General features: G+C 54.1%; 1 protein-coding gene across 1 annotated transcript in view; it reads right to left on the minus strand.

The window, feature by feature from the left end:
• The window catches only part of LOC107122132 (echinoderm microtubule-associated protein-like 2), a gene marked incomplete at its 3' end in the record, with an annotated part of 38,695 nt that overhangs the window by 3,850 nt on the left and 21,305 nt on the right, over positions 1–13,540 (minus strand). Inside the window, exons 5-13 of the mRNA XM_015425165.1 lie at positions 9,904–9,932; positions 9,107–9,236; positions 7,638–7,787; positions 6,508–6,577; positions 5,716–5,826; positions 3,070–3,165; positions 2,566–2,700; positions 1,359–1,458; positions 333–487 (exon numbers count right to left, since the gene is read on the minus strand). Of these exons, the coding sequence (XP_015280651.1) occupies positions 333–487; positions 1,359–1,458; positions 2,566–2,700; positions 3,070–3,165; positions 5,716–5,826; positions 6,508–6,577; positions 7,638–7,787; positions 9,107–9,236; positions 9,904–9,932 (976 nt within the window). The remainder of the gene's footprint in view (positions 1–332; positions 488–1,358; positions 1,459–2,565; positions 2,701–3,069; positions 3,166–5,715; positions 5,827–6,507; positions 6,578–7,637; positions 7,788–9,106; positions 9,237–9,903; positions 9,933–13,540) is intronic.

A 13,540-nucleotide genomic window follows, 5' to 3' on the forward strand; every position in this document is an offset into this window, starting at 1 on the left:
AAGCTGAGTGAGTGGGAGCCAGCTCACAGTTTTTTAGCCTCCGGCTCACACATTTTTGTCTCAGCTCAGGAAGGAGGGCTCCAGAGCAAACGGATTTATGCAGCAGCCAAGTCGCTCGCTCACAACTTTAATGCCAGTCGCTCACAAAGTGGGATTTTTGCTCAGAGGACTCCATAACTTACAGGGAGCATTGCCCAAGACCCTGAATTGCGGCTGCCAGTCTGAGTAGGCAACACTGATCTTGACGATGGAGGCTCTGATTTTGTATCAAGCAGCGTCAAGCACACGTGCGTCTGTGTGTGAGAGAGCCCTCCTCTCCCGCCCCCCGTTACCTCATTCTCCTGCAGCTTCTGGTAGTCCCGTCCCCAGAGCACCACTCGCCGGTCCCGGCCTCCTCCCGTGACAATGGTCCCGTTCCGCAGGACGCACAGGCCAAAGATGCCTCCCTCGTGGGCACCGGGCACGGCATGGCAAATCCGGTTCCCCCCTGCCAGGCAAAGGACACCGCCATTAAACGGAACGAAAACCTGAGCACCTCCCTGTGTGTTGTGCGTCACTCTAGAATAATCTCTCCCCCACCGTGGAAGCCAAAAGGAGTGGGACCAACTGACAGCGAGGGCCACCAACGGGTGCCCGAGTGCCTGGTCACTGGGCACATGCAACAGCATGCAATTTATTGATGCATCCACTGCATTTGTACCCCATCTTCCTCCCCAGTGGGGCCCTAAAAGCAGCTTGCATCCTTCTCCTATCCTCCATTTTATCCTCACAACAACCCCGTGAGCCAGTTTGGTGTCGTGGTTAAGTGCACGGACTCTAATCTGGGAGAACTGGGTTTGATTCCCCCCTCCTCCACTTGCACCTGCTGGATGACCTTGGGCAATGATAAGAGCTATCCTTGAAAAAGAGCAGTTTCTGTCAGAGCTCTCTCAGCCCCACCTACCCCACAGGGTGTCTGTTGTGGGGAGGGGAAGGGAAAGGAGTCTGTAAGCCGCTCTGAGACTCTGATTGAAGGGCGGGGTATGAATCCAATCTCCTGCTCCTCCAGTGAGGTAGGTTGGGCAGAGAGGGGGCAACTGGCCCAAGGCCACCCAGCAGACCATCCAGGGCAGAGTGGGAATTTGAACCTGGGTCTCCCAGATCCCCACACGACACTCTTAACCACTGCACCGTGCGTGGTCCTCATGACCGCGAATGAAGGGGAAAGAACACGCCGATTCATTCGGTCAACCCCCATCACGGATTCAGCCCTAAAGCCACAAGTCCGGCTGCCCAGCAAGACAGACTCAGCACCTCCTGCCCCGACCCAAATACCTCCCCCGGCCCCTCCTGTCCTCGCCCTCCGCCACGAGCCCCACCTTTCCCCCAGATGTAGAGGTTCCCCCCAGAATCGCCGGTCACCGTGTCTCCGTTCTCCGTGAAAGCCACGCACAGGACGTACTTGGGTTTCTCGTGTTTCTGTGGGGAAATGCGGAGGGGGGGAAGAGATGAGCCCCCAAACCAGGAATGAAGCCCTCACCCCCCCACAAAAAAAGCAGCCCGGTGCTCCATTCACGGGGCGGGGGCAAGAAAACAAGAGTATCCCCCAACCAGTATTCCCTCTAAGCTGAGTGAGTGTGAGCTAGCTCACAGTTTTTTAGCCGCCGGCTCACACATTTCTGCCTTAGCTCGGGAAGGAGGACTCCAGAGCAAGCTAACTTATGCAGCAGCCAAATCGCTTGCTCACAACTTTAATTGCCAGTAGCTCACAAATTAGAATTTTGGCTCGCAGGACTCCACAGCGTAGAGGGAACATTGCAGCCCCAACCAAGCTGCAAGCACGATGACACAAGCGAGAATTCTGAGCCAACCCCTTTAGTCAACACAGCAGAACCAGTTCTCCTGGGTTGTGTGCCTGCAGGGGGGGTGGGGGGAGAGGGAAGATGGACTTTTCGGAGGTGGGGGAAGCGGGAAACACTCCTCTTGCTAACCGATGCATCAAACTGGGAGTGGCAACGGCCGGAACTGCAACGGCACGGCACTGGAATCCTCCACGTGGCGGAGCCGCTGGGCCCAGCCGGGCCGCAAAGGGGACCTCTCTCTGGCTGAGCATCACAGAACATCATCGAGGGACAGACGGCACTGAACGGCTCGATATTCGCATCTGTTCTGTCACATTGGCAAAACGCTTCTGAATCGGAGCACACCCGAAGCTGCCTTTGACTGGATCAGACCTCCTGGGTCCGTCAAGTGTCCGTCTTGCCTACTCCGACCGACAGCCGCTCTCCAGAGTTCCAGGCAGAGAGAGAGGGCGCTCTTTCGGCTGTGCTCCTGCAGAGTGCAGGGGGTCAGACTAGATGACCTGCAGGGTCCCAGTTGCAACTCTAACGCGCTATGATTCTATGAACTCGAGCCTCCAAATGCACTGCACTGGCACTTGTGACCCACGTGACCGACAGGGGGAAAAGGGTCTCTGCGACATTCGGCCTCGACACAAAAACCCATCAACAGGTCTAAGCCCAGGCAGAAGGGGGCTTGCGACGCCTCCCTCGGGGGACAAAGGAGAACCCCCCCCCCCGGGCTCACCTCGAAAATGCCCTGCCTCTTGCTCAAGCTGCTCCCCTCCAATGTCCAGAAGTGGATGTGGGATTTCCCGCAAGTGATCAGCAGCATCGGCTCCGTCGGGTGGAAGGTGGCTGCCAGCACAGACTCGTTGGAGCACTGGCAGAGGAAGGGGAGGAGACGGTATCAACTCGTGGGAGGGCGAAGACAGAGGAAGGAAGGGACGGAGGGGGGGGACTACGCCTCCCTCGGGGGACAAAAGAGAACCCCCCCCCCCGGGCTCACCTCGAAAATGCCCTGCCTCTTGCTCAAGCTGCTCCCCTCCAATGTCCAGAAGTGGATGTGGGATTTCCCGCAAGTGATCAGCAGCATCGGCTCCGTCGGGTGGAAGGTGGCCGCCAGCACAGACTCGTTGGAGCACTGGCGGAGGAAGGGGAGGAGACGGCATCAGATCGTGGGAGGGCGAAGCCGGGTGGGGTGGGGGACGGAGCGGAGAGAGGAAGGAAGGGACGGAGGGGGGGGACTCACCTTAACATCGGCCAGCTTCTGCTCCTTCTGCCAGTCCCAGACAGACAAGACGTGGTCGTTGGAGTCGTCGACCGCGCACAGAAGTCCTCCTCCGTTCTGGGGAGAGGAAAGGAGTCACGGACAGAGGGCAGACGCCTGTCATTAGCGGTTGCCTCTCTTGTGGAAGGATCACAGCCAATCTCTGCACCCGTCGCAGCCACACACACACACGGTCTATAAAGTTCTTGTCATGAAGACTGGCACATAATTTCAGTTTCATTTTTAACAAGATCGGTAGGTTTCTGGTCCTCTTGGCAGCAGAGGGAATCTCACCCCCTTCCCCTCTGGCCGTACCCTTCCGTTATCACCGTCTTTAATATCTCTTGGGAAATCTCCCGGGTGGAAGGAAGAATAAGCCGGTTTTGTAAGAACCTTACGGATGCACAATTGGGTGGCGGAATCCAGGGCTCTTAGTGGCAAAATCTGATTATTATTATTATTTTTTTTAAAAGAGGATTTTAATCAAAAGTGGCATTTGAATTAGGATTGAGTAGTGATGACATTGTGGTCAACAATCTAATCCAGTGTTGATTTGGGGTAATTAATTTAATAGGCCAATTCTAAATGTGTTTAAGAAATGAATTCCACAGAGTTCAGGGAGCAGACCTACAGTACCACACATACTTACCTATGAGTTATCCCATTGAGCAGGGTGGCATTTAGTTCCTAGTAAACGTGCATGGGATTTCACGGAAGCATGCATAGGAAAGAATCTTTTCAAGTCATAATTGCTATGTGTTATTAATTAAAAGGATATAACGAATGGGTATTGAAATGTTTCCTCTCGCAGGGCTCTGATTCTGACTATACCAACACAAGGAACCTTTGGTGGGAAGCTGTCCAGGGCAGCAGGACAAAACTGGGCGGCGGGGGGGGACACCTAAAAACTTGCAGGAGAGCATTCTTTGTTCTAGCGTGTAGGCCCCCCCCCAGCATGTTTCAAGCAATTACCGTATTTTTTGGACCATAAGACTCACTTTTTCTTCCAAAAAAAGTGGGAGGAAAAGTGAGTGCCGGGAAGCTGTCCAGGGCAGCAGGACAAAACTGGGCGGGGGGGGGGAGACCTAAAAACTTGCAGGAGAGCATTCTTTGTTCTAGCGTGTAGGCCCCCAGCATGTTTCAAGTAATTAGTTCTTCATTAGGGGAGCACACAATAACTTTGTTCATCTGTCCCCCGACTTCTCCGAGCTGCTATAAGCTAACTCCGACAACAGTTGGCGATTGTGGCTTTTATCTTCTCTCCGATGAAGATCTAATTGCTAAAAAAAAAACCTGGGATCTACACAGAGGAAAAAACAAAACACCAGAGCTCTGTGTTCCCGTCCTATTTTCTTTTCTTTTTTTAATGTACATTTTTATTAAATGTAATTCAAGCATTACAATCTAAGATAGTAAAACAGTACACGACAGGCATTAAATAACAAGGTATTTAGAATACCATAAAACTCAAAGCATAAACAGCGTAAGAGAGCATATTATTCTATACTAATTCTACTTCTTAAAGAAATGCTAAACCAAATTTCTGTGGAATTACATCTAATTTGTATAACTAAATGTGGTATGCTGTAGACGGTTAATAATATTTTACATCAGTTGCGACTTACAGGTACAACCATTTGTGATATATTTGGTTTGAAGGAAGTTTATCTTGTGTAACCATATAATCTAGCACTGGTGCCCAAATACGTACAAATTTGGAGTAGAGGTGTTGTGTGATCTGTTTATAGAGTCGGTTATCTTGCCCATCCTATGTTCTAACCCTGGACTTGCCTTGAACCCTCCTGAACGTGAACAGATCAGGGCCCGGACCTTGCCCCGAAAGAGACAAACATCCACACTGCAGACATCTCCTAAAATCTATTTTTCTTTCTGAGGGCCTAAGAGAAATTGACTGGGGTGGGTTGGGGGTGAGGGATAGGAAAGGGAGAAGGTCTGTGTGACGTCCTTATTGGGGAGGACTAGTTTCACTTTAAAAGTGTTCTGTATTTTGTTTAACTGGGTAGAATCTGCTGCCACCAGGAAATTTTAAGGATTTCCAAACCTTTATGCTTTTACTTTTGCTTACTGGTTTGGTAGACCGAGTTCAAGGCTCACGAGGAACTATGTGGTCCTGGGAAGTATGTCATTCAGAGCTGGTATAAACTTTGATAAAAGAGGATTTATTGAAACAAATACTAAATAAGAGGGTGGTACAATGTAACTAGTAATGTGTAAATGATGAACAATTGCTTTGGTATCACACACAATCTTCTCCCTCACTGACAGGGATCTTTTCATGTAACTTTGTAACAGAGTTCCCCTAGCTCTTTTTCTACGAAACGACCCCTGCCAGCAGCTCACAAAGTAGAATTTTTGTTCACAAGACTGCACAGCTTAGAGGGAACATTGGACTTGTGTGATCTGTTCATAGAGTCGGTTATCTTGGCCATCCTATGTTCTAACCCTGGACTTGCCTTGAAACCTCCTGAACGTGAACAGATCAGGGCCCGGACCTTGCCCCGAAAGAGACAAACATCCACACTGCAGACATCCCCTAAAATCTATTTTTCTTTCTGAGGGCATAAGGGTTGGGGGTGAGGGATAGGAAAGGGAGGAGGTCTGGCTTACAGATTTGGAGAATCCCACGCAGCTGATGGCTCGATCAAAGGGCCCCGGCCCCAAGACGTGAAGCGTGTTCAGGCTGACGGAGTCCCAGACCCGAACGTGGGGAGGCAGAGGCTGGGGGGGGGGGAGAGAGAAAGGGAAGCAGGTTCTCACCCAGTACACAATTAGCTCACGGGACTCCTTGCCACAGGGTATGTGGTTCCCCCCACAAGCTGAAATGGCTTTAAAAAAATAATCAGTTTCATGGGAAAAGAACCAGGTTGATTCAGCAGCAGCTCAAGAGACCCATACGATTTTGGGATACGAGCTTCTGAAAGTCAAGGTTCCATTCATGAAGGGAGCGCTGGCTCTCCGGAGCCGATAGCCCAGAAATCTTGCAGGTCTGTTAAGATGCTGCCAGATGCCAATCCAGCAGTTTTGCAACAGACCAACACGGCTGCTCTCTGGAACTGTCTCCATGGAAGAAGAAGAGGCCTCTCAACAGCTATTTGCACGAATCGCCCGAAAGAAGCTTCCACGCTCGGGAGCAGTCTAACTGAATACCAGAGGCCAGAGGCAACAGAGATCCCGGGACAGGGAGCCCTTTCACATGGGCATCCAAAGGAGACCGGCTGTCCCCTCTCAGAAACCGGATGCTGGGCCAGACAGACCTTCGGTCTGACCCACTGAAACAGCTCTTCGTCTCCCCGACAGGCTGGGTTTCAGCAGAAGGAATCTCTAAGCCCACAACCCCCCCCCTCCCAGCCTCACAATGGATGCTTTCAGTCTGGCCACGGGACACACACGCACCCTCACCTTGCCATCTTTAGAAGTCCCGGCCACCTGTCCGGTTGCGATGGTGACCATATCAGGATGCACGGCCAGGCTAGGGGAGACAGGAGAAGAGCTTGGGTCCCACGGACTGCTGGGGACTAAAAAAACCCTCCCCCCAAAAAGCCAGCCATGTCCTTATTTGTTTCCCGAGATGGGACCCCAAACCAAGCAAGACCTTCTCTCCCTCTGTTCGCTCTGCACCCTCGGCCTCCCTGCCCTGCTGTTGGCCCTCCAGAGGGACTGGTTGGCCACTGCATGAGAAAAGGATGCTGGACTAGGTCAACCCTCCCTGGTCTGTCCCAGCAGGGCTCTTCTGATGTTCTTATGAAGGCCTCGGCCTCAGCCTCTCTGCCCTGTTGTTGGCCCTCCAGAGGGACTGGCTGGCCACTGCGTGAGAAAAGGATGCTGGACTAGGTCAACCCTCCCTGGTCTGTCCCAGCAGGGCTCTTCTGATGTTCTTATGAAGGCCTCGGCCTCAGCCTCTCTGCCCTGTTGTTGGCCCTCCAGAGGAACTGGTTGGCCACTGTGTGATGCAGGGTGCTGGACTAGGTGTACCCTCCCTGGTCTGATCCAGCAGGGCTCTTCTGAGGTTCTTATTTGGGGAAGGCCTCGGCCTCCATGCCCTGTTGCTGGCCCTCCAGAGGAACTGGCTGGCCACTGTGTGAGACAGGAGGCTGAACTAGATTGACCCTCACTGGTTTGACCCGGCAGGGCTCTTCTGATGTTCTTCTCAGGGGAAGGCCTCAGCCTCTCTGCCCTGTTGGCCCTCCAGAGGAACTGGCTGGCCCCTGTGTGAGACGGGATGCTGGACTGGATGGACCCTCGCTGGTCTGACCCAGCAGGGCTCTTCTGATGCTCTTCTCAGGGGAAGTCCTCGACCTCCATGCCCTGCTGTCGGCCATCCAGAGGAACTGGCTGACCCCAGTGTGAGGCAGAATGTGGGACTAGATGGACCTCTGTTCTGATCCAGCAGGGCTCTTCTGAGGTTCTTTCCCCTATTGTGCAGGTGTGTGTAGAGGCCACACCTCTGCAAACAGGTTGCCTTTCCCTCTGTCTCCTATGCAGCAGTCCATATACATGCAGTAATGCCGTCGCGCCCACGCCCTTCTTACCACTTGATGTCATCCGTGTGGCCCAGGTAATGGCGCTGGCGCTGCTCTTCCACGTTGTAGAGGACGGCCACGGCAGCCACGAAGTACGCGATCTCTCCCGTAGGCAGCAGAAACAGGTTGGACCGGCAGTCGCGCCCCCGATACCCATAGCTGTGGTGTGCAACTTTGGGTCAAGGGAGAAAAACAAGGATGGGCTGAGAGAGTCCTGGCACCAGTTCTGAGGCCAAGGAAGAGAGAACCCGGGGGGGTGCGGTCCAGGCCTGGAAAGTTTGGAATTCCAACATGGGGGGGGGGGGCCGCTAGAGGTGAAGCCAATCACCAAATGGCTGTCAAGGCAGCAGGGGCGGCCACAGAATGCCCGGGAGTGGGGTCACGCACACTTCCGACAGTAACTCTCCAATATCCCTGGCAGAAGCTCCATTTAACAGGGTGCCTTTCAATTTGCATGGCCAATCGGAAGCCCTGCTGGGTACTAGCCAAGCCTGGCTCCGCCCAGTTTCCAAAAATAATTGGGAGGGGGCAAGGAGAGGTGTTGGTGGGCACTGGGGCACCATGGGGGAAGGGCCGTGGCTCAGTGGCAGAGCATCTTGCTTGGCATGCAGAAGGTCCCAGGTTCAATCCCCAGCATCCCCAGTTGAAAAGGACCAGGCAGGAGGTGACTGGAAAGACCTCCGCTTGAGACCCTGAAGAGCTGCAAAGAGGGGCCGTGGCTCAGTGGCAGAGCCTCTGCTTGGCATGCAGAAGGCCCCAGGTTCAATCCCCAACAGCATCTCCAGTTAAAAAGGACCAGGTAGGAGGGGATGGGAGAGACCTCTCTGCCTGAGACCCTGGAGAGCTGTAAAGAGGGGCCGTGGCTCAGTGGCAGAGCCTCTGCTTGGCATACGGAAGGTCCCAGGTTCAATCCCCAAGAGCACCTCCACTTAAAAAGGACCAGGCAGGAGGTGATGGGAAAGACCTTAGCCTCTGATCCTGCAGAGCCGCTGCCAGTCTGAGTAGTCAATACTGACTTTGATGGACCCAGAGTCTGATTCCGTGTAAGGCAGCTTCACATCATCGTGTTGGGGGACCCTGGGCCTGGGCTGCCTGGCCGAAAGCCCCAGGTGTTCAGGGCGGAAGTGGACTTTCTTTGCCTGAGACCCCGGGCAGCCTTGGCCAGTCAGAGGAGACAGGAGCGAGCGAGGCGGGCCCAGGGCCCAGCCCGGCAGAGAGCAGCTGTGTGCTGGTGGGCACCGGGGCACCATGTCGGGGACCCCGGGCCTGGGCTGCGTGGCCGAAAGCCCCAGGTGCTCAGGGCGGAAGTGGACTTTCTTTGCCTGAGACCCCGGGCAGCCTTGGCCAGTCAGAGGAGACAGGAGCGAGCGAGGCGGGCCCAGGGCCCAGCCCGGCAGAGAGCAGCTGTGTACCCGTGTCTCCCCCACCCCACCCCACCCCCCTGTCGGATCTCAGCAAGCCCCTTTGGGGCAGGATACACCCAGTTCAGCTTCAGCTTCTTATGGGGCAAGTCCAGCTTGGCGTCTAGGCTGTAGGTGGCAACGACGGCGTCGGGGACGAACATCGGGACGGGCCGTCCCCGTAAGAACATCTTCACGTAACCATCCTCTGCATCCGGGGGGGGGGAGAGGGAGATATAAGCGAGAGAAGGGGAGAGGCAATCCCAATGTCCTGCGATTCTCGCCAACGGTCCTCCAGGCTCCCAGATGACGACCCTCCCCTCCTTCCCGACCCTCTCATCCCCCCCAGCGGAGGCCGGCAGACGATCATCCACCTGTGGCGAGTACAAGACTCGGACAGGCGATCAAACGCGGAGCCCCTCTGCAAAGCTCACTTGTGCAACCTAGAAAACAAAGATCCCAAAGTCCTGCGATTCCCGCCAACGGTCCTCCAGGCTCCCAGACGACGTCCCTCCCCTCCTTCCCGACCCCCTCATCCCCCCAGCGGAGGCCGGCAGACGATCATCCACCTGTGGCGAGTACAAGACTCGGACAGGCGATCAAACGCGGAGCCCCTCTGCAAAGCTCACTTGTGCAACCTAGAAAACAAACGGGGAAGGCCTTCACGGCCGTGAGGCTAAAAAACTGTGAGCTAGCTCACACTAACTCAGCTTAGAGGGAACACTGCTTGTTGCCCCAGGTCAGGCGCGTGCACATACTCGCAGACAGACTCCTGCCACTCGAATTGCACCCAGCTCCCATCCTGGGGCTCCTTCCCTGAATCTCGTTCCCTGCCCGCAACCTAAAGCCAGGAGGGGTGCTGGCCCCCAACTCACCAGCGTTGAAGGAGGCTTCCTTGGGTTTGCTGCATGAGAGAGAAAGACAGAGGGATTACTGTAAGAGGGGGAGGGGGAAAGAGGGGAGGGGGGGAGAGAGACGAGGAGGAGGGGACCCTCTCCACACAACACCGCTCCCCCCTCCCTGCACCCATCACACTTTTTTGGCAAAGGGTCCGTTGGCTCAAAAAATGATGGTCACAGAACAGACCGAAAATAGGGAAGGAACTCTGAAGTAACTGCACCAGAAAATATTTAAATAACAATCACAAAATTCTCATACGAAACTTGTGTACAAAAAATCTGCCTATATAAATGCATAAAGGCAGCGGGAAATGGTGAAATTGACGATGATCTCTGGAATGTTCTACCGTTTCAATACTCTTCTTCCGAATGTGGATGAAAGCAGCGATTCTTGGTCTGTTATTTCAACAGGTCCGTATAAACAATTTCATTCGTGAATTTCACTGATGTATCATAAGATAGTTGCAAGAGATTCTCTGAAAGAACGTTCCTAGGGCAAAGTGCTTGCATTTATATATGCAGATTTTTGTACACATTTTTTGTATGAGAATTTGGTGATTGTTATTTAAATATTTTCTAGTGCAGTTACTTCACAATAAAGAGTCCATGGGGACAGCTAGTGAAATCCTGCAACACCCAAATACGCACGGAAACCAGTCCTCAGCCCGCAAGGCATCTTGGAGGAACAGACAGGCCAGAGGAACTGATCTCCGGGCCAGTAAGCGTCACTTGGCAAATGTGGGATGTGTGGGTCAGGCTAGGTCCCCCCCGTCCCCCCCTGCCACGGGGGCAAGCCCATCGCACGCCTGCCCTGGCTAGCAAATGCAGCCTGGTGGAAAGGGAAACTGTGCCGTGGCGTCCTTGGCCCCAGGAAACCACGTTCGGCTTGCGGTCAAAGTATTTCGATCTGATCTAACTTATATAATTATCCCAGCAATTGACTGACTCGGCTGACGATAATGTCACACCGAGCCCAGAGGATGGAGAATCCTCTGTGGCGGAGTTCGAGGCGTGGCTGTTGGCCACGGGAGGCGCTCGGCGGTGTTCAGAGAAACCCCGGTTCTTTATAACTTCCAAGCCCTTGGGATAAGCCAGGGGAAAACAGCATCCCAAAGGAATAAGGAGGGGATTCGCCAGGGTCAAAGGCAATATTCCCTGTAAGCCATGGAGTCTTGTGAGCAAATATTCTGCTTTGTGAGCTACGGGCATTGAAGTTATGAGCGAGCGATCTGGCTGCTGCAGAAATTAGTTTGCTCTGGAGCCATCCTTTCTGAGATAAGAAAGAGGAGGAGGCTAAGAAACTGTGAGCTAGCGCACGCTAATTCAGCTTAGAGGGAACACTGGTCAAAGGTCCACTGAGTTCAGCACACACACACCCTTCTCCAGAGGGCTAGCCAGAAGCCACGGGAGGGGAGAGCTGTGGGCATTCGTACTTCTCTGTACCCTTCCCTGAAAGATCAGCTTTCTGATCAAAAGCAAAAGGCCTTTTGGCCTTCGGTGTTGTGTGACACAGGAGACAAATCCAGGTGGGTCGCCGAGGTGTTGGTCTGAAGCAGAGGAACAAATCTAGAGTCCAGTGGCCCCTTTGAGACCAACAAAAGTTTATTCAAAGTTGTCGAAGTTTATTCAGACCTGGCATAAAACTTTGTTGGTCTTAAAGGGGCCACTGGACTCTAGATTTGTTAGACGGGAGGAAAAGTCTGCGGGCGGCGTTCCAACCAATCCCCAGGAAGACACAGCCACAAACCCCCCTCCTGCCTGAGGGCAAAGGCACTGGCATGACGGGCGGTGGCACAGAGCGGAAGATGCCAAGGTCTGTGGCCGCCATCTCCAGGTGGGTGCTGGAGGCGCGCGCCTCCCCCGATTGGTGTCCCCTGCTTCTCCGATTCTTTACTAGCCGCATTTCTTACTTACGGAGCGCAAGGCGGCTAACGGTATCAATAAAATACAGAAAACGGAGTATGTGAAAATACACGAAACCCCCAAATTCAAAAACCACAAGGCTCTTTTAATCAAATGCAGCCCTAAAGAAAACCATCTTCAGCCTCCCTCCTGAAGGTAGAAGGGGGGGGGCTGGGTGCACCTCCCTGGGGATGATGAACACACAAGGCTGCCAGTCAAGTCGGGGAGGCGACAAAAACGAAGGTTGTCTTCTTGTTGGGCAATTGGCCCAGCAGCTCTCCGGCTTTCTGGAAGCCGACCAACGTTCCCTCTAAGCTGTGGAGTCTCATCAGCAAAAATTCTACTTGGTGAGCTACGGGCATTAAAGTCATGAGCGAGCGATTTGGTTGCTGCATAAATGAGTTTGTTCTGGAGCCCTCCTTCCTGAGCTCAGACAAAAAATGTGTGAGCCAGAGGCTAAAAAACTGTGAGCTGGCTCACACTAACTCAGCTTAGAGGGAATACTGGTTGCAACCAAGGCTCCCTCTAAGCAGTAAAGTCTTGTGAGCAAAAAGTCTTCTTTGTGAGCTGCTGGCATTAAAGTTGCGAGCAAGCCTTTTGGCTGCTGCAGAAATTCGTTTGCTCTGGAGCCCTCCTTCCTGAGCTAAGACAGAAATGTGTGAGCCGGAGGCTAAAAACCTGTGAGCTAGCTCACACTCACTGCGCTTAGAGGGAACACTGGTTGCCACCAATGCTTCCTCTAAGCTGTGGAGTCTTGTGAGCAAAAATTCTACTTTGTGAGCTCCAGGCATTAAAATTGGGCGCAAGCGATTTGGCTGCTGCATAACTTGGTTTGCTCCGGAGCCCTCCTCCCCGAGCTCAGGCAAAAATGTGAGACCCGGAGGCTAAAAAACGGTGAGCTGGCCCACACTCACTCAGCTTAGAGGGAGCACTGCTGGGGCCTCTACCTCTGGGTCCGGCTGGCCCTGCCTGTGGCGGTCAAGAAGCCAGTTGCGATGCAAATCTGGCTTCCATCTGAACATGTCGTGCTTCCCCTCTGATTGGTCCTCCAGATGCCTACAAGTCAGATGCCCGGCGCATTGTCTTTTGGACGCCCTGCCCTGCGGACGGCACTGATGTCTTCTACGCTCTCTGCCCTGACTCCAAGTGAGAAAGTTGGACTACAAGTAAGGTAAATCAAGGAATAAAGCAGCTCAGCTGCTAGAAAGGGGCCCCTCCGCAAAGCAGCTGCAGAGACTTATTTGGATGGAAAGTCTGGGCGTCCCTGGAGACAAGGCTCCTGGGGCGGGCGGCCCATCGGCGGCTTTTTATCTTTGCGCGCCCACAGTAACTCCTGGCAACCGCTGGCTCTCCTGCAAAGAAGACGACGCCCTCCCTCGGGGCCCAGGAGACCGCCCGGCCTCCCGCTTTGTTTATGCCAGGCTCTTGCAGACTTCCGGGGAGCCCTCCAGTGCCAGCCTGGCACCCACCCACAACCCGTGGCGTTCCCCCCCCTTGCCAGGAAGAGAGGCCTGCAAGCCCTCCCCCCTCCGTCTGTCGCCTTAAACTCCCGCCTGCCTCTCCTTGGCAGCCGGAGGAGTCGTCTGCGTCTCCCATTCCCCTCTGCCCCTTCCTGGGAGCCGGGCACAGAGGGAAGGGCGCTGGGTGGGGCAAGGAGACGCTCCAGTCGGTCTTCACACCCCCCCCCCACAAAACAGGCTGTCCAGCAGCC

Source organism: Gekko japonicus, unplaced genomic scaffold (assembly GCF_001447785.1).
Source record: "Gekko japonicus isolate JY-2015 unplaced genomic scaffold, Gekko_japonicus_V1.1 scaffold4254, whole genome shotgun sequence".
NCBI lineage: Eukaryota > Metazoa > Chordata > Lepidosauria > Squamata > Gekkonidae > Gekko > Gekko japonicus.